Consider the following 20,000-nt stretch of genomic DNA (forward strand, 5'->3'; position numbering starts at 1 on the left):
TATATATATATATATATATATATATATAGATATATATATATATATATATATATATATATATATATGTATATATATAATATGCATATATATACATATATATATATATACATACATACATATATATATACATATATATATGTAATATATATATACATATATTTATAAATATATATATATATATATATATATACATATATGTATAAGTGTATATATATATATATATATATATATATATATATATATATATATATATATATATATATATATATATATATATATACATATATATATGTGATGCTCATTCTTATTCATTTGTTCAATTGTTTTCCAAAACGTTCAAACACCATAAATGTCAAATGTCTTTATGTCATACTTTGGTGGTGCTGTATGTGCACATACACCAGCACCAAAATATGGTCCCAAATTAATATATAATTATATATATATATATATATATATATATATATATATATATATATATATATATATATATATATATATATATATATATGTGCACACACATTTGTAATACCAAAAACTAAATGTATATCAGCTCATTATTTTAATTAGAAAGAGTTTGGAGTTTAAAGTAAAAAGTAGAACATCAAGTTTTTTATACACACATATGTTTATATTTACTTCATAAAAAAATAAGTCCAAGAAATAGTTAACTAAAGATAATTAAATAATAGCTTGCAACTAATTTTTTTTAATGAGGTTTGCCATGTCTTTTTTACTATAATTATTGAATATTAATTATCTGCTAGCAATTTGACTTTAAATTAAGTATTTCTTCTGGCCTGACCAAAGACATGACAAGCACTTTTAGATGTCATTTTTACACGTCTTTCAACAGATTGTGTATGGGAAGGCTACTTTGTTACTTTCATTGGAGTGTTAATAAATTCCTTAACTGCTTCAGTTGATAAATGACATGTTAGAGGTGGTTCAGTAATATCACTCCAGTCTATAAGTTCAAACAAACAGGTTGCTTCCATAATGATGACAGGAGTCCAAATTGAAGTGCATCATTCCCTGCTCCTCTTGTTTTAACTATTTTATATACTGCTTCTTTTCACTCATCTTTAATTTGATTACAGAGCATACTTTGCAAAACTGATTCAGGGTGAGCATACCATGCTGATTGTTTGTGGGTAAAACATTGTCAATTACCTCCTGAGTTTGATTTTTTAGTAATTGCATATGTTTAAGTAAGTTTATTGGTCCTTCCACCCAGCACAAATTTACTTTAATGTTAAACCAGTTGGGAATATAGACACCTAGTATGTACTCAACAATCATTTTCAACCTATTTAAAAGATCACCTGTTAATCCATGTTTAGATACACAGATTCTGCAAAACCTTAAAGCAGTAGTTACGCATCTACTATGATAAACAGGACCGATTTATAGTAATGCAAGTCTCTTAGGCAGAACTCCAGATTTAATAGATGTCACAATTTGATACGCATAGCTCTGATCAGTGCATAGATCTTTGATAATGTCTGGACTGAGGTAGATAAGTGGAGAATTTTCACACACTTTTTAAAATTCTGTGTTAATTTCGAGGTTAGTAGCATCATTCAACATCTTACCCAGCGGTCCTGACCAATGATTGCTGGCTTTAGTAGGACCATCAAGAAACTTAATAAGACTTCTTTACCCTAGTTCCCCAGTGTGCAGATCACAAACAATCCATACAAGTTTTTTATTAAGTTTTTTTTCAACCCATTGTATTGCTCCTCCTACTCATCCCAGTATTTACATTAGTACTATCACAACCTATAGCTTCCAATGTCAAATGTAAACATCTTTCCATTCAACTAAATGATCAACAATTATCTCTGCAGGTTTTTTTTAAATCTGATTCTTCAGGAACAAAGTGGAATAGATAGTTTCCACCAGGTTCACTGCACACAGTATAATGTTCTTCTTTTATTAAACCTGGGAATTTTTCTGTCTTTTTTACAAGTACATACAATGTGAGGTTTTCTGTCACAGTTTTCTTCACAATTATTCTCTAAACAAAAAAGAATTTTACAATTGCATGTAAACAAATCAAAAATGTTATCAAGTTTTTTCTATAAATAAATCTATTTCTAATTGGTGAGACTACATTGCCATTACTAACTCTAACAGCCAATAACCACAAATCTTTTATTTTACATTTGATTCTTCTTTCAGAATTAATAGCTGGATTTATAAATTGAGAATTAGTTTTTTTCCACTGTAACAAAATTCCTGAAATGATATCCTTTACAAGCTGATCTACAGTATAGTTTCTGTAATCTTTTCCACTAATCTCCCTTAAATATAGGTCATACTTGAGAATATCTCTGGAAGTTGGGAGTTCTGATGGAAGAAACTCTTAACTCTTTCCAATCAAGTTACTAAGTTGACAAGCTGATTTACTTCTGGTTTTGGTGGTATATGACATTTATATATAAATTTTTTTTAAAAAGATTTAAAATATTGTTTATCCTCTAAAAATATTTTACTTTATTTACAAATAAAAAAATAAGTCGGAGGTGTTTTACTAATACAGTAACACTTTTTAAAAACATTGAGCCATCTTTCTGTAAAATAAATTAATTTTATTTTTATTAATTTTTATTATATAAATAAGTATGTACATAAACAATTTTTTGAAACGAAAAGAAATTTATATATATATATATATATATATATATATATATATATATATATATATATATATATATATATATATATATATATATATGTATATATATATATATCTGTACATATATATATAAATATATATATACACAAGTCTTTGAAAGATATTAAAATTTAATAACAAAACATTATAAATTGTAGATTTATAATGCTTTATAAATAAAATGTAAGACACAGTTCATCATTCCTACATAATCCAAAAATAATATAAACATTGCAAAAAGGAGAGTGTGTATTTAAGACATAATAGTTGTTTTGCACATTGTTTGTTAAACTAAATTTTGAAATGCACCAATTTGCGGACAAAGTTAAATTTTAGTTAACTACATGGTTTGGTAAATAAATGCGATCTTCGGAGGTAACAACAAACTTCAGTTTTGAGAATAAAAACCAAAGTCCAAAAAAATGATAGTTTAAGGGTGAAAAAAAGTAGCTTAAAAGATTTTTTTTCAAAAAGGTATTATTTTCATGTTTTTCATACTGATTAACAAAAAAAAAATACTAGCCATCATTAAATTTCAAAAATAAGTGAAAATCGACACACCCTAATATGCTAATACATTTATACATTTTTTTTTTTTGTAATTCACCTCCCCAAGGCAAAGAAGGCCACTATAGATGAAGAGGCTACTTGTGCTTATAACCCTCTACCAACTCTATAACTCTGAAACACGAACCTTGACAAACAAGGCTGCTGTGTGGAGAAACAAAAATACATATATATATATATATATATATATGTATGTATATATATTTGTGTATATATATATATATATATGTATAAATAAATATATATATATGCATATACATCTATATATATATATATATAAACATATATATATACATATATGTATATATATATATATATTTATATATATACATATATATATATATATATATATATATATATATATATATATATATATATATATATATATATATATATATAAACACTTGATGTTTTGCATAAAACTGACTTTTGTATCAAAAATTTTAGTTGTTTTCACGTAGTATAAAATTTAAATATTGTTTTATGACCTTTTTTACAATTTGTAAATTGTATTAATGTCTATTTATTTTCAAATACAAGTCTTTTTTTCTAACAACAGGTTAACTAAACTCCATGATAAAGAGTTTGTTAGCTTAAATAGTAGCAACCTTTTACTTGTTGACATTATAGTTTATAGTTGTTTTTTATTTTCCTAGACCAGACAAAGTATAAGTTTGTTGAATTAAAAAATAAACTCAACATATTTTCAAAATCAGTAGTTACAGATGCCAAAATATAAATCTTGAATAATAAATGAGGGTATGAGTTATATAAGTCTTGATTAATGAATGAGGATATGATTAATGAATGAGGGTTTGATTAATGAATGAGAATATGAATAATGAATGAGTGTATGAATAATGCATTATGTAGTTTGTCTAAATCAGAGAAAATTGATTGTCAAGTACTGGTTAAAAAGTTTTAAAAACCACAGGAAAAAAAACATTATACATTTCTTCTTCTTTACTTAAAAGAAAAAAATATTATAGCAAAATATAATTCACCAATGTGTCAAAAAATTTACCTGTTACCATTTCCTAACTATTTTATTAGTATTGTTATTTTTAAATTAAAGAGAACAGCTTGGAAGTTTACCTTAAGCACTGCACTATGGTTTCTGAGACGCAATTTTTTGGCATAAATTAATAACTCAAATTTAAAAACAAAATAGCTAATAATTTTTATTTCTCAAGATTGGCAATATGTTCAAAATATTTGATAACTAAATTTTATATGATTAAATATATATATATATATATATATATATATATATATATATATATATATATATATATATATAATATATATATATATATAGATATATTTAATATATAGATATATTTTATTTATATCTATTGTAAAAATTATCATTAGATAAATTCATATTCAAAAAATCAGTTAAATTTTAACTATATTTCATTATCCAATGTAATTAAATCTAAATAGTTTACGGAAATTAAGTCCTCGTCGGAAGTTACATTGTCATAGTCATCATCACTTTCACTACCCTTTTCGCTTTCGCTATAAAACTTATTACCTCAGAAGGAAGAGGTAACTAAGATAATTCTGAATTCTTCCATTTAAGTTATTACTGGATATGATAGGATTTGAGGTATCTAAGGCTCTATGAAAATTATCTTATAGATTTTTTTTTCTGGTGGTTTTACGAGCATGAAATTGTCTATCTTGTTTAAAAACTTTATGCCTAGCTTCAGACCCTTCTTCACCAATATAACCTATTGGTAGTACTGTATTTTCTACAATTTGTCTGCCATGTATTAAAACTTTATGTACAGTTGCAGGCATCGGATACCAAGGATATTTTGACTTATGATATTTTGCCGTATCAAAACAATATTTTTCAAATTTATCTAAATTAATTTGATACTGGGAAGAAATGCATATAAGAATAGTTTTGAATTTTTTTATTAATTCTTCATCCACGTTAGTTGTTTCTGAAATTTGTTTAATGTTTTCAAATGCTTGGCGTGCAGTATTGCCGTCATTAGTACTTCCAAAACCACCTACTTTTGGTTTATCCACATGAAGGTGTAAGTTTTTAAAGAACCGTTGTTGTATTTTTTTTTTCTACATAAATTAATTTTCTTTTTACTAGTACCTCGAATTTGCCATTTACCTAAATTATATCTGTATGATATGTGGACGATGCATTCAAAAAATCGTATCCAAGCATGCAGTGGACTAATGCCATACTGTAAAGTATTAGGTTTAGGCTTAAATAATTCTGCGGTTTTGAATTCCTGCACGTTAACAAAATCATTGGGAGTAGCTCCACATATAGGACAAGCTTGGTTTGATTTTGTTCCAGTTAATATATTTAAAATTTTGCCATCTATTAGCGTCATAAATAAAGTAAAGCTGGTTTGATTTTTTTTTATATTAGAGAAACAAATTGTTATTGGCTCTAGCTTATTTATTTGCCCGTCAATATCTTGTTTTTCTTTTAAAATGTGTTCTGTGGATTCCTTTATGTATTTGACTTTTAAAGGTCTAGAAAACCGCACAGATTGAGGAGTGCAATTGTTCCTTAAGATATTATTATCTTCTGAGTTCAAACAAAGTGGTACAACAGTTATCACAAATAAATTTGAATCAGAATGACCAGTTGTATCAAATTTTTGTTTATAGGCAGAATGACCGGAACTACCATCAAAACCATAACTAAATATCATATCGACTATAATTTCGTTAGTATTAATGGATTCCATGTGCTGAAAATTTACTTCTTCTTGTAATTGTACAATACGTTTCACTGTATTCTCTAACAAATTCTTTAATGGTACTAGTGCAATGATATCGGAAATTGATATACCATTTGGTCTACATGCTGATTTACATTTCCAAATCTCTTTGTAATCTGGATAAATTTTACAATTTTTGATAACAGCTCCTTGTCTAATATTTTGATACTGTTGTTTACTTAAATTAGAATCCAAAATTAATTCTAATGCTTCTTCGGCTGTATAACGTACTGTTTCTTTTTTGGATGAAAATGTAGTTTTTTTAATTTTAGTTGGCCGAGATGGACTTGAGTTCAATTCTTTTAGAGCTAATGCTAAATCACGTTTCTTTTGCTGACGTGCAGCCATACCTGCTGCTTGTAATATAAGAGATGTTTCGTGCAAGTTATCCCGGCATAACTCTGATGCTTCCAATCTCTTGGTAACCTTGGTCTTCCAGAAAATGTTGATGGAATTGATTGACTTGAAGATGTTGATGGAAATGCTTAATCAGTAAATGTAATTTCTCTTTTTAACCAATCTGAATTTTTACTTTTAAATCGACATATTGTTCTTTGGCAATCTGACCATTTTTGTTCAAAAGAATTGCACAAACGACATATTTTCTTTTGAATATCATTGCTAATAACTACTGTTTCATCACTTCCAACTATTTGAATGACGTGCTCAAAAACATTTGACTTTTTCTCATTTATATCTTTCTTTTCCAGCCATACATTAAATAAATCCTCGTATATGAAACGGAACATCACTGCAAGAAAACAGATATATTTTTAATTAGGGCAACTAGGGGCAAATTTTGAAAATTGGAATATATTCCTGAACATTACCAAAATTTAATCGTGTAAAAATATTTTTAGAGAAATACGGAGATTTTTTAAAAAGTCATATCAAAGTTTTAAAAAATGTCAAGGAAGAAAAAATTCTATACACACGCTTATTTCTTTTATATAATCAATATAATAATGCAGTATTTTAATTTAATTAAATTTTTTTTAAAAGTATATACCTGTATAAAAATAATTTTCTTTAAAGCAATCAAAAATGTTATTTATTTCAAAAGTTATGCATTATTAAACTAACAGCTCACTTTACGCTAACTCACTGCAAACTAAGCTGAGATTAAAAATATCCACAATTTGAATGCATATTAAAAACAAACTAGACAACTAATTTAAAAATAGACCACGTTTATTATCACTTTGGTGGGTTTACTTTAAGGTACCACAAAAAATTTTTTTTTTTAAGAACTATAAAAAATTGGGTTTCTACCAAAAAATCGGGTCTCAGAAACCATAGTGCACTGGTAGACACTCAGTGTCTTCCAAATAAAAGACTTTTCAAAATTTCAACCAACATTGCTTCTAATGCCTTAACCTTGATATTGCTGTTTAGTTTGTTTTATTAGAACAAAATTTTCTAAAGGTCTTCAATTGGCCTTAATTTTGGACAATATGGAGGATTGGCATCTTTGAAGACAAAACTTATGTACTTGGTTTGAATCTAATTTATCATGTTTTTTGCGTAGTGAGAGCTAGCTTGTCACCACCATCAAGGAATTATTTCAAACTCTCTCTTACTCTATTTATAAAACCATTTCTTCTTTGCAATATTTAATTACAAATAATTTTTTCTTGTGTCCAAGCATATTAAAGGCACATTGTCACAATTTTTTTAAATTATACATTTTAATTTAAAATTTATTTTTTTAAATTGAAATCATAATAACATTTCAACAAAACAAACATTTTAAATTTATTTGAAAGAATATTATTAAACTTATTTTTAAAAATTTATTTGCAAAATTATCAATACTTTAAATCCATAAGTGATTTATAAGGGATAAAAATCCTGTCGTTGCTTCATTATAGATGACATTGTGGAGTTTTGTAGTCATCTTGGTTTTTTTTCTTGTTTCTATGAGAATGTTTGAGGATATTTCTTTCTCTAATATATTCTACATACTCATATTTCTACTCTAAAATTTTCTACTTTCTCTAATATGTTCTATGTAGAATATAATAGCTCTTTGGTAGTTTACAAGGTACTTAAAACTCAAAGATGAAGCCTGTTAATAATTCTCTAAAGAAATACCTGCTTGAAATTAATTTATATATTTATATGTTTATAAATATATAAACTAATTTCAATAAAAAGGCAGCATATAACTATTTGTTTAAATATATTTTGATATAATAATATATTAATGATATTTCACTGACCTATTGAGGTCAGCATCATCAGGTAATGAAAAAAGCATTACAAAATAACATTAAACCAACCGTTTAAAAAAGATGATATTAAAAAGTGTAAAATATAAAAACCAATCAAATAATATAATAAAGATGTCAATTAAATTTTTTTCAAAATTGTTCTCCAAGTTTTTGTTTTCACATTATCTCCGTCATCTCTATTTAGAACAGTTTGCTCAATACCTATCTTGTGTAGAACTCTTGCTTTATTTATTTCCAGGGATTCTCTAACTTTTCTTATCCAGAATTCATTCCAGAATATCTTTTGGTTTATGCAGGCAATCTATGAATTAAAAAAATTTTTTTTTAAAAGTTTCTAAATTTTTTCCAGTCTCTTAAATTAATTAAGAATAAATAAATAAAGTTTTCATGTATGTATGTATTTACGTATGTATGTTTGTATGTATTTATGTATGTATGTATGTATGTATATATATGTATGTATGTATTTGGTTTTTTCAGCATCGAGTTTAGACTTGATTTAAAATACAGTGGCATAAGTGTCCCTCAAAATCTTTGTATGTATCTTTAATTTTATTACTTTTATTTTATTCCTTAATTCATGCATTTTTCAGATATTCACTTATGAATATAAGAAAATTTTTTTGAACTAGAATGCATATTTAATTTCTTATTATTTTAAAATGTGAAAAGTGCTTCAAATAAGGTTTTTAAAATTTCAGTTCCAACTTTTTTTTTAGTGGTTAGAGTGAACATGGAGATTGACAGTCAAAGGTCACTTGACAAGCGTGGATATTTTAAAGACAATTCATCTTCTGTATTTAACAATAACTTGATAGAAAATGTTACTTTGTCAAAAGATAAAAATTTAACAATATCTTATACAACATACATTGCTGTTTCTGTAAGATAAGAATTTTTCCTCAATTTTTCATTATTAATATTTGAAACATTAGGGTATCTATAGTTTTTACATTATTTTTTAATTAGGGTAAAATCGACATTATAGAGCCGATTATATTCAACACTAAATATGAAGTATTTGATAACTCAACAGATTGCGTGTCTGGATTCTGTTCCGTATTTGATGCATTTAGCAACAGCGGCAGTAGAACCCAGGTATTTTTAAAGTTCTCAAAATTAAAAAATAAATCAAGAAATTACAAAAAAGTTCGATTGATTTTCTGTCTCTAATTTTCATACCAAGGATGATGCTTTCTTTATTGATATCTCTTCTGAAATGTTATGAAGTTAATAAAAAAGGTTAAAATAGGTTATGAAGAAAAAATTGTATAAGACATTTTTTGTTTTGATGTCCAGTATTTGAGGAAAAAAGAGATGATTTGAGAGAAGATTTTTATTTAATAGTAATGTGGAATTGTTTGAAGGTTATTTTGCTCTTTTAAAAAGGAAATTATGGTTTTCATTAGATGATTCATGCATTGATCGTTTCAACAACTTTATTGTAAAAGTGAATCAACTGGTTATAAAAGTTATAAAAAATGCAGCTGGTATTCTACAGCAGATGTTACTTATAGCATGAAATCTGTGCAAAATAGTAGTGGTCTCAGTAAGTCCAAAGTTAAGAAAGAATCTAGAGTTGACGCATTCAGATTTTTTTTATGGAATCTTTAGGTCAAGTGAATTTAGGCAAGAGCATGATAATGATGATGATGATGATGATGATGATGATGACGATGATGATGATGATGATGATGATGATGATGATGATGATGATGATGATGATGATGATGATGATGATGATGATGATGATGATGATGATGATGATGATGATGATAATTTTTATTATCGTTATATTTTTAGTATTTATATTCTTTTTATTTCAAAGGTATCTTATTTAATAAAATGTAATGATACAGAATGCAAAATAGACCTATCTCTAAATTCATCTTTGATACTAATTGGGTAGGTTTTCAACTTTTTTTTGTTTATAAAATTTTTTTATAAGATATAAATTTTTTTATTAAAAAATAAATTTTCTTTATAAAAAATTTTTTTGTTTATAAAAATGCTTCTTATTATAAACTTATTATTTTTTCATTAAGGTCTCCACAACAAATTGAAATCATTTATGGTGTCACTGAAATGGTCAACGTACACTCAAAGCTTATTAACTTTGATGATACAGCTTACCAGGTTCAATTAAAAGTAAAATTCAATTCAGACTTACAATTGATTGGCATTGAAATCAATGGGGTAAATTAAAAGAAAATTTTTTTAAAGTTTTTTTATGTGTAAAACCCACTTAAAAGTTTCAAATATAAATATTTTTTTTCCTTTTCAAATTTAAGTTTTTTGAGCATAGATTTTTTCTTTTTCTTTTTTAAGGTTTTCTTTTTTTAGATAAGTTATTTTTTATTTTTATTTTCAGCGCATTTTTAAAACACCTTAAGTTGTTAAAGCAAACTGTTAAAAAATGCTTTAAATATTTTGTTTATTCATTTAAAATTTATAAAATCAAACAAAAAATAAAATAAATACTAAAATATGAATTTAAGTTAATAATTAATTGCAACATTTTAATATAAATGATAAAAACCGGGCTGCTTAATTCTAAAAAAATTAATACTTAGGCATCTTTTAAAAAATGAATTAGCTCAAAAGAATGATGTATTTTATTAATGTAACTGTGTTTTCAACATTATTTTGTGCTGTTTATAAAAAATAAAAAGTTCAAAAAAAAATGTTTTTATACAATACTAAATTTATTAATAATTTTGGAACAAGTAAAATGATTATAAAATAAATGCATACAAAATATTGGTCGACAAAATGACTGAGACATCATTTTTTACCAATGCTGGATAATGTCTGATGTCCAGCGGATATTTTTTGAGAAAAAAGCTTTCTTGAACTGTTCCTGCGACCAGCTATCAGAAGTATCTTTATCTTTACTTTGTTTAATACAGCGGTACTTTGATTAAATGAGTTCCATACTTCTTTAAATGGCAAGTCTGTCAAGTTGATTAATTTAACAAGATAATATGCTTTATAATTTTTTTTCCTTCTCTCAGTTGATAAAGATAATGCAAAATTATCTTGAATAACATAAACTGAATAAAATAAACCTCTTGAATAAACACTAATGTTGCCACTGTTGCAAAATGTCGCCTAACTAAAAATGCTTTTAGGTAAAAGTATAATTGCTCAAAATCTTCCTATCCTATTACCAAGTTGGTACAAAATAAAGGCATTATCTTTATTTTTGGGCTCTACTAAGGAAAGGTCTCCATATTGAAAAAAGTTTGCTTCTTTCTGATGATCTTGATAGGTGAGTTTTTTGAAACAATATTGAAAAGTAAATTTCTAATAGATATTTAGTATGCACAGGACGTCTAATAACATCCATAGAACATTCATTCGATGTCTGGACACCCGCTGAGCATCTTTAGACATTCAAAGGGCGTCAAAGTATTTAACAGTTCAAGTGTTTCAAATAACAATGTTATAACAGTTTAAATTTTATGTTTTTTTGTAGGGGATGTCATCCACTTGTAAAAAGAAATCTTGGTGGTATTGGCAGACTTATTATTGAAAAAATGGTCTTAATCCAATCCAAATTTAAGACCTTAAACAAAGCAATGTATTGAGACCAATGTTGTCATATCTTAAAAAACACTGTCAGATAAAATTTTAACTGTCTGACATAAGTTTAGAAACATTTCTAATCAAAAATAAACAAAAGAAAAAATTGTCAAATTGCAGGAAGGTGACAAATTGTGGGAAGGTGAGACAAATTGTGGGAAGGTGAGACAAATTGTTAGATAAAATGTAGGTGCAACATATTACTTTGTACAGATAAAAATCCTCCTTTTTTAAGGAGGTTAAAAAATGTTATGCAGGAGTTCACATTTTATGCATTTGTTCTAAAGCTTTTTATGCATTTGTTCTAAAGGTGCCACAACTTGATTTATTTGGCTCAGATCTCAAAGAGAAGGTTAATGAAAAATCAGGCTACCAAATATAGCAGAAAGACAGGTTAAAGTAGCAAATCATAAAATAAGAAGCAGAAAGACAGGTTAAAGTAGCAAAACATAAAATAACAGATTGCATCTTTAGAAAAAAGAAAAAATTTGATTAAAAAACACAAATTAATACACAGGTTCAAATTGAAAATATTGAAGACAAAGTTTATGAATCAGTGAGGCATGACTTAAGTCAAGAAACTTCATCTGAAAAAAATAAAGGTGTAAATGAAGAATCCTCAAAAGACAGCTCCAATAATATCAAACAAAAAACTTCCCCATTTTTTTACCATTAAACAGGATTATACGAAGATCCCTAATACAACACTTGCATCTCTTCGATTTGACATAACTCCTGCTGCTACATCTGCAATTGTATCTGCGTTCCTTCAAGATTTGATCAAATCAAATTACCTGACTCTAAAAATAACTAGTTTAGCATGTGATCCTAAAAAAATTTGGAGAGCCAAACAAGAGGTTATGACTAAAACTAGAGTTTTGTCAAAAAAACTATTAAAGTTCCTATCAAAAATTTGTAGATGGAAGAAAAGATCATACTCTAATTTTGATTGAAGATTCGATTACTAAAATATTTTGTTGACAAACAGAAAAGCAAGAAAACATAAGTGTTACTTCTGAACCAGATGGAAGCTCCAAACAAACCAGCTATCAGATTCTACAAGTTCAATGACTGGATCTGGTAACAATGGCGGATTATTAACTCACCTGGAGAAACTTATTGGAAGAAAATGTTTTTGGGCAATTTGCATGTTACGTACCAATGAGCTATATTTAAGACACTTTATTGCAAATCTTGATGGACCTACAAACTTCAAGGATGGATTTAAAGGGCCTATAGGCTAACTATTATCAAAAGTAAATCAGTTAAAGGGACTAGAAAAGTTTGAACCAATTAGATAGATTGAACCTTTGATTAAAATTCTGAATGACATTTTAGATAAGACTATGTCAGCTGACACTTTACTAAGCTACAAGTACACTTTCTTGTCTTGAATCAGGTATCTTGAATCCTTCACTTGTTAACAGAAAATGTGGTAATCTTTGCCATAGCAGGTGGCTCACAACTGGTCAGGCAATTCTTTGGCTTTACATTAGTAAACATGGCTTGGAAGGTGATATTTTAAAAAATCTAAAAGTACTTTCTCAGTTCATGGCTCAAGTATACTTTCATACGTGGTTTATTGTCGATGGGCCCCATCATCTAATCAAACTTCTTTATCTATTAAGAGATCAATCAGTCAAAGTTATGGATGCAGTCAGAAAGTCTGTTCAAAATGGGGCATTTCATGCTCATTCTGAGTCTCCTCTTGCAACCTCATCATGAAAATAGAGCTTTTGCAGTCAAGATGATTATGAAAGTTAGAGGAGATTCAGAGCAAGGCAATGTAAGTGTAAGAAACCAAAAAAAACCTACACTTAACTTTTTTTTTTTTTTTAACATTTAATGTAATTGTAGTATATTTGGATAAATCTGTATGCGTCCACAGAACATTTTGATAACATATATCAATTCAGGCAATTTATCTGCAGGTTTTAAATTTCAAATAAAACTTCAACACCCTCATGCATGAGGGCAAACGAACTAATATGCATGAGCAAATTATTTTGGTATTTTTATTTTCAGATTTGGTGTCATTTTTTTGCAAAACATTCCATTTGATGTTGGCATAAACGTAAACTTAAATTTAGAGTTACAAATGGCTGAAGATGTCATTTAAAATATTTTTAAAAACTTTGTGGGTTTTGATTGACAAAACTAATTCAAAACTCTAATTTTTTTCATACCTACCTGAATTGTTTTCCTATCATACCTACCACTACCTGAATTGTTTCTTTTTAAATTTTAAATTTTTTAAAAGTATGACGTACGTGTATAGTTTAAAAAATGGTTCGGATTAAAATACTGAAAGTGAGAGGTTGACGTAATTTTTAAATACATATTTTGTTATAAAAATGAAATATGAAAATGTTGTGGAAAATTTTTTTTATATACGTAGAATATAGTTTTATTTTAATTTAGATAAAGGTTTTTCATTTTTAGTTTATAAGCAGTTTCTTTTAATGCAATACTTTTAATGCAACAACAGAAAGTATATTTTTTATTAGTTTATTAAGTATTAGGGAGTGTGTACAAAATGGTCACTAAATTACACCATGTAACTACTTTTCAAAAGTTTTGTGTTTATCAATTTTTCTGTATAATTGGTTTTTGTAGCCAAATCGTTTTCATAGGCGGCTTGTTTTTACAAAAATATAACAAATATAGTATTTCCATCAAATATAAAATTTTGATATTGGAAAAAAAACGAAGCTGTTTGTTTCATTTTCATTAAAAAAGTATACTGAAAGTGAACTAAAATACTAAACTAACTACTGAAACTAAAATATACTGAAACTAAAATTTTAGTATTAACACCACTCTTCCTATTATGTCTGTAGCTATTATATTGGTAGTAAACAGGTGTCACATAAAATATTCAAAGAAGCTTATTTCAGTATTGCTTACAGACTTTACTTTGGGATGCCGGTTAGCAACCAATGGTATTTAATTTTATTAACTTTTACAGACAGAAGAGCTATTAAATGTAATGTCATAAAATAGGTTGAGCATCAGAGGAGTGTATATAGATAAAGGTTTTGTCTTCCTCACTTTCTAACTTAGAGTGAACTAGATGGTTTGATCAGAGATCTGGAGCTGAGCTTTTAACATTTTAATTGAAAGAATAAAGTTGTTTGGAAAAGATTGTTGGTTATCTCTATATTGAGAATGCATTAAGAATTTGAAATCTTTTATGATATAAACAACTATGTTTGTTTCTGCAAATATATAAATGGTATGTATATTGCTTTGGGTCTTGAACATGTTCATCTAGTATTTGAGTTGACACCAGAGTTCTTGTTTTTACTTTTAGTCATTAGGTAGAAACTAGGGTTGCTAGGAAGAACTGTTTCTTAAAATATAGTTTACAAACTTTTTAAATATAAAAAATAAATAGAAAATAGAATACCACAAAAAACTTCATAAAAAATTATCAAGAAATTTCAATAAATATAAACTTTTATCTAATTTTTATTTATTTGATTTAATTTATTAAAATTTCTTATTTTAAATATTTTTGTCAGGTCAGGTTATCCTGCTACTGGTAACATGTAACCCAGTACAATCTACTTCATGTCCTGCTGCCTTGTAGAATATGTCTTTTTAGGAAAAGGCTAGGAGATGCCAACTCCAACTTAAAACACCTCCTGCCTTGTAGCTCTTGGTTGAGTAAAGGCTAGAGATGGTGTCAGACAGATTTTGAATGCATCCGGCTACTGTCTTGTAGAAGGCCTCCTTAGCAAAGACTTAATAGGCAAACAGATTCTACCTGTTGACCAGCCGCACACCCCTTCTTCATCTATTAGGCTGGCGCAGATGTATTTTTAATACATTGTTTCCAGTTTAGAATGTTGAATGCTGGATCTTCTTGACTCAATGCATAGGTTTTGCTTTTGTCTCTATTTTTATGAATAGGCAACTCATTCTATTATCTCCTAATGAGGGTACAGCTCTAAAACTCAGTTTTATGGTTCTGAGGCCAGCTGGTAGTCAGGTTTCCTGAACTATGTGGTAGCTCTCAGAGAAGCTGATTAATATCAAAGCTGAAAACTATCAAAAGTATTAAAAGTGAAAACTATCAAAGCTGAAAACTATCAAAGTATTAAAAGTGCGCATGGATGGTGTCCCTGTTTGTACTTTTGGTGTGCATTGCCAAAGCCACATTTGGAGCCCTTTGTTACAGCTTAGAGTTTATTCATAGTAATGAGGCAATTACTTGGGCTATTAAACAGTGTACTGAGTACTATCTACGCTTTGAGTCAAGTTCTTCAACAAATTTAAAAATGAATAAAGTCAAAAACTATAAAACACAAAAAAACATCGTCATCACCAAGTTCTCTCAACCTATCATTCACTAATATTTGTGGTCATTGAAGTAACTTTTCTTTTGTTGAGTCTTATCTCTTGCAAAGTTCACCAGACCTACTTGCTCTTCGTGAAACTAATTTGAGTTCAGCTGTCTCATCTTGTGATCTTAGTGTTGATGGTTATCTTCCTTTAATTTGTAAAGACTCTAATAGTCACATGCTTGGCCTGGGCATTTACATTTGTAAGGATTCATCCATTTGTCGGGAAACTTGGTTTGAATTGATAGACTATTCTTTCATGTGCTTTCGTTTAGCACCACTTCACACTATCGTCTTTCTCTTTGTTCTATATTGCTCTCTTTCATTTCAAGACTGCACTCTTTTTGATGTTATTTCTGATCATATTGACCAAGCCCTCTCTCTTTATCCATTAGCCAATATTGTTGTTGTCGGTGACTTTAATGCTCATTACACTGAATGGTTTGGCTCTAGTGTCAGTGATTCTGCAGGCATTAAAGCCCACAACTTTTGCCTTTCTCAATCTCTAACTCAAATAGTCAACTTTCCAACTTGCATTCCAGACAACCGAAATCATTTACCTTCTCTACTCAACTTATGTCTTGTTTCTGATCCTAGTCAGTGCTCAGTCTCTCCACATTCACCCTTAGGTGCTTTTGATTATAGTTTGATCTCTCTAAAGCTAATATCTCATTCTTCTTCATCATCTAAATCCCCTTATCATCATACCTCTTTCAACTGCCTTAAAGCTAACTGGGTCTCTTTCCGTGATTTTCTTTGCAATGCCCCTTGGGTAAAAATCTTTCGTTTTCCTGTCGATGTGCTTCTTACTTAACTTTATGGATTCAGCCTGGCATGGAATCTTTTATTCTTTCTTGACGATTTCAGGTCAAGCCTCACTCTCTTCTATGGTTTTCCTCACATTGTGCTGCTGTGATTGCCAATCGAAACCGTTACTTCCATATCTATCAGCAAAACAGTTCTCCAAAAAACAGATGTTTGTTTATTACTGCTAGAAACCATTGTAAAAAAGTTTTGTCTAACGCCAAAGCTTGCTATTCCCAGGTCATGAAATTATGTACTTCATCACAAAAATTAGGCTCTCGTGACTTCTAGAGAATCTTTAATAGTATCAATAAAAAGGGCAAATCTGTAATTGCACCTCTCTTGTATGGTTCAGACTTAGTCACCTCACCTAAAGACAAAGCTAAATTGTTTACTAAGAACTTTTCATCAATATCATCTCTTGGTTCAACTAGTTGCGCTCTATCTGGTATAGCTGTCAAATAGGTTGACCCATTGCTTGACATTCTTATCACTCCAGCTTCTATATCTAAAGTGATTTCCTACTTAGACTCTTCTGTAGCTAGTGATTCGGACAACACACCTGTGATAGTCTTGCAGAAGTGTTCTCCGGAGCTGTTGTCTGTACTTTCAAAATTATTTGACAAGTGCTCATCAGAGTCTTATTTTCCATCCTGCTTGGAAGCGTCATCTCTTATCCCTGTTTTCAAAAATTCTGGAGAGCGTTTTGTATTCATCTAACTATCATCCCATCAGTCTTCTTCTTATCATATGTAAAGTTTTTGAATCTTTAATTTAACAAACACTTAATCTCTCATCTTGAATCTAATAACTTTCTGATCATCAATATGGATTTCGATCTTCTTGTTTTACAGCTGATTTGCTAACCCCAATAATTGATAGGTTTTATCGTGCATTAGATAAAGGTGGAGAGGTTACGGCCATTTCTCTTGACATTTCTAAAGCTCTTGACATTTCTAAAGCTCTTGACATTTCTAAAGCTTTTGATAAAGTTTGGGATGCTGGTCTTCTCCCTTAGCTTTATTCTTATGGTGTATCTGATAACATCTGTAAGATTATTGAATCCTTCCTTTCCAATCGTAGTATAAAAGTAGTCCTCCATAGACAGCATTCTTCTTCATATTCTGCAACTTCAGGGGTTCCTCAAGGTTCTATCATTGACCCTATACTCTTTTTAATTTACATTAACAATCTTCCAGATATTCTCACATCTAAGGTAGCATTGTTTGCTGATGATACTACCATTTACTTACTCCTGATTCTATTCTCTATCTCTATAAATCTCAAATACGGCCTTGTATGGAACACTGTTGCCATATCTGGAGCGAATCTTCTAATGATGCCCTTTCTCTTTTAGTCAAGGTGCTAAATGGGTTACATAATAACATAACAAAAGCCATTAAGTATGCATCAAAAATAAAAATAAATGTTTTTTTTTTTTTGTAAACATCTTCGCTTCCAACAAGGCTGCAAGCAACAACTAATTAGAGTTGGAAGTTACTGGAAGAGAAAAGATTTATCTTTTCTCTTCCAGTAACTTCCAACTCTAATTAGTTGTTAATTAGAGAAAAGATTGTAGAGCAAGATAACGATTGACAGACGATACAATTACAATGCATTTAATTTGCATATAAATTAAATGCATTGTAAACATAGTTGAACCTGCTCTTGCAGCCAACCTCCAACCATTATTACATTGTTGTAATGTTGCTTCTCTTTCTCTTTTCTACAAATATGATAATGGGCACTGCTCTAAAGAGCTAGCGCCTCTTGTGCCATCTACTAAAATTCGTTCTCATGTTACTCATATTCAATTAAGTCTCATCCTTTTTCTGTGACTGTTCATAAGTGCTCCAAAAATCTTATTCCTCTAGTTTTTTTCCTTGAACATCAGTTCTTTAGAATTTGCTTTCTTCATCTTGCTCTCCTAATTCATATAATTTGCAATCCTTTAAGTTGTCTGTCAATCGTTATCTTGCTCTACAATCTTTTCTCTAATTAACAACTAATTAGAGTTGGAAGTTACTGGAGGAGAAAAGATAAATCTTTTTTCTTCCAGTAACTTTCAACTCTAATTAGTTGTTGCTTGTAGCCTTGTTGGAAGCGAAGATGTTTACAAAAAAAAAAAAACATTTATTTTTATTTTTGATGCATACTTAATGGTTTTTGTTATGTTATTATGTAACCCATTTTTTTTACTTTTGTACAGAAATGTAATTCATTTTTATTACTATATTGTAATTATTATATATATATATATATATATATATATATATATATATATATATATATATATATATAAATATATATATATATATATATATATATATATATATATATCAGACAACCAAAAAAGTTCGTGCGATTTATCCTAATTGCCTATTTCTAAGAAATGTGTTAAGAAAAGTGGTTGTGGTGGAGGGATGATTTTGCATATAAATTAAAGCTTGTTTTAAGGAGAATTAATCAGTGTGTTTCATAATTTTTATTAGTACGTTTTAAATTTAAAAGTCTTAAGTGGAGTATGGCTGTGTCAGATGCGATAATTTGCGCCTATTTATTTTATGAGTTCAAACTTGGAACCAAAGCTGCAGAAGCTTGTCGTAAGATATGCGCTGCTTTTGGGGAAGGTACCATAGCAGAACGGACGGTTCAAAAGTGGTATAAAAAATTTTCTTCTGGAAATGAAAACCTTGAAGATGAACCAAGATCTGGAAGACCATCCATCATAATCAACAAGGATATCAAGCTGGCAATCGAGCAGGACTCCAGTCAAACATGTCAGGACCTTGCCTTAAGATTTAATGTGAGTGATGAAACTATTTGTTTACATTTGCACCAACTTGGAAAACGTTGGAAGTTGAGCAAATGGGTACCTTATGAGTTGAGTGAAACAAACAAGCTACAGCGCTTAACCATTTGTTCTTCATTGCTTTCCCGCCACAATTTAATGCCATTTTTTGACCGGATGTTGACATGCGACGAAAAATGGATTATGTACTGCAACAAAAAATGAACAAAT

General features: G+C 28.6%; 1 protein-coding gene across 2 annotated transcripts in view; it reads left to right on the forward strand.

The window, feature by feature from the left end:
* The window catches only part of LOC101239034 (integrin alpha-8), a 125,819-nt gene that overhangs the window by 70,243 nt on the left and 35,576 nt on the right, over positions 1-20,000 (forward strand). For both annotated transcript variants that reach the window (XR_010641858.1, XM_065810573.1), the window contains exons 16-20: positions 8,724-8,779; positions 8,963-9,126; positions 9,213-9,341; positions 10,072-10,148; positions 10,289-10,439. Coding sequence is in view for 1 of the 2 variants with exons in the window: in XM_065810573.1 (XP_065666645.1) it covers positions 8,724-8,779; positions 8,963-9,126; positions 9,213-9,341; positions 10,072-10,148; positions 10,289-10,439 (577 nt within the window). In the remaining variant the exon portion in view is untranslated. The remainder of the gene's footprint in view (positions 1-8,723; positions 8,780-8,962; positions 9,127-9,212; positions 9,342-10,071; positions 10,149-10,288; positions 10,440-20,000) is intronic.

The sequence above is a fragment of the Hydra vulgaris genome, chromosome 11 (assembly GCF_038396675.1).
Source record: "Hydra vulgaris chromosome 11, alternate assembly HydraT2T_AEP".
Classification (NCBI taxonomy): domain Eukaryota; kingdom Metazoa; phylum Cnidaria; class Hydrozoa; order Anthoathecata; family Hydridae; genus Hydra; species Hydra vulgaris.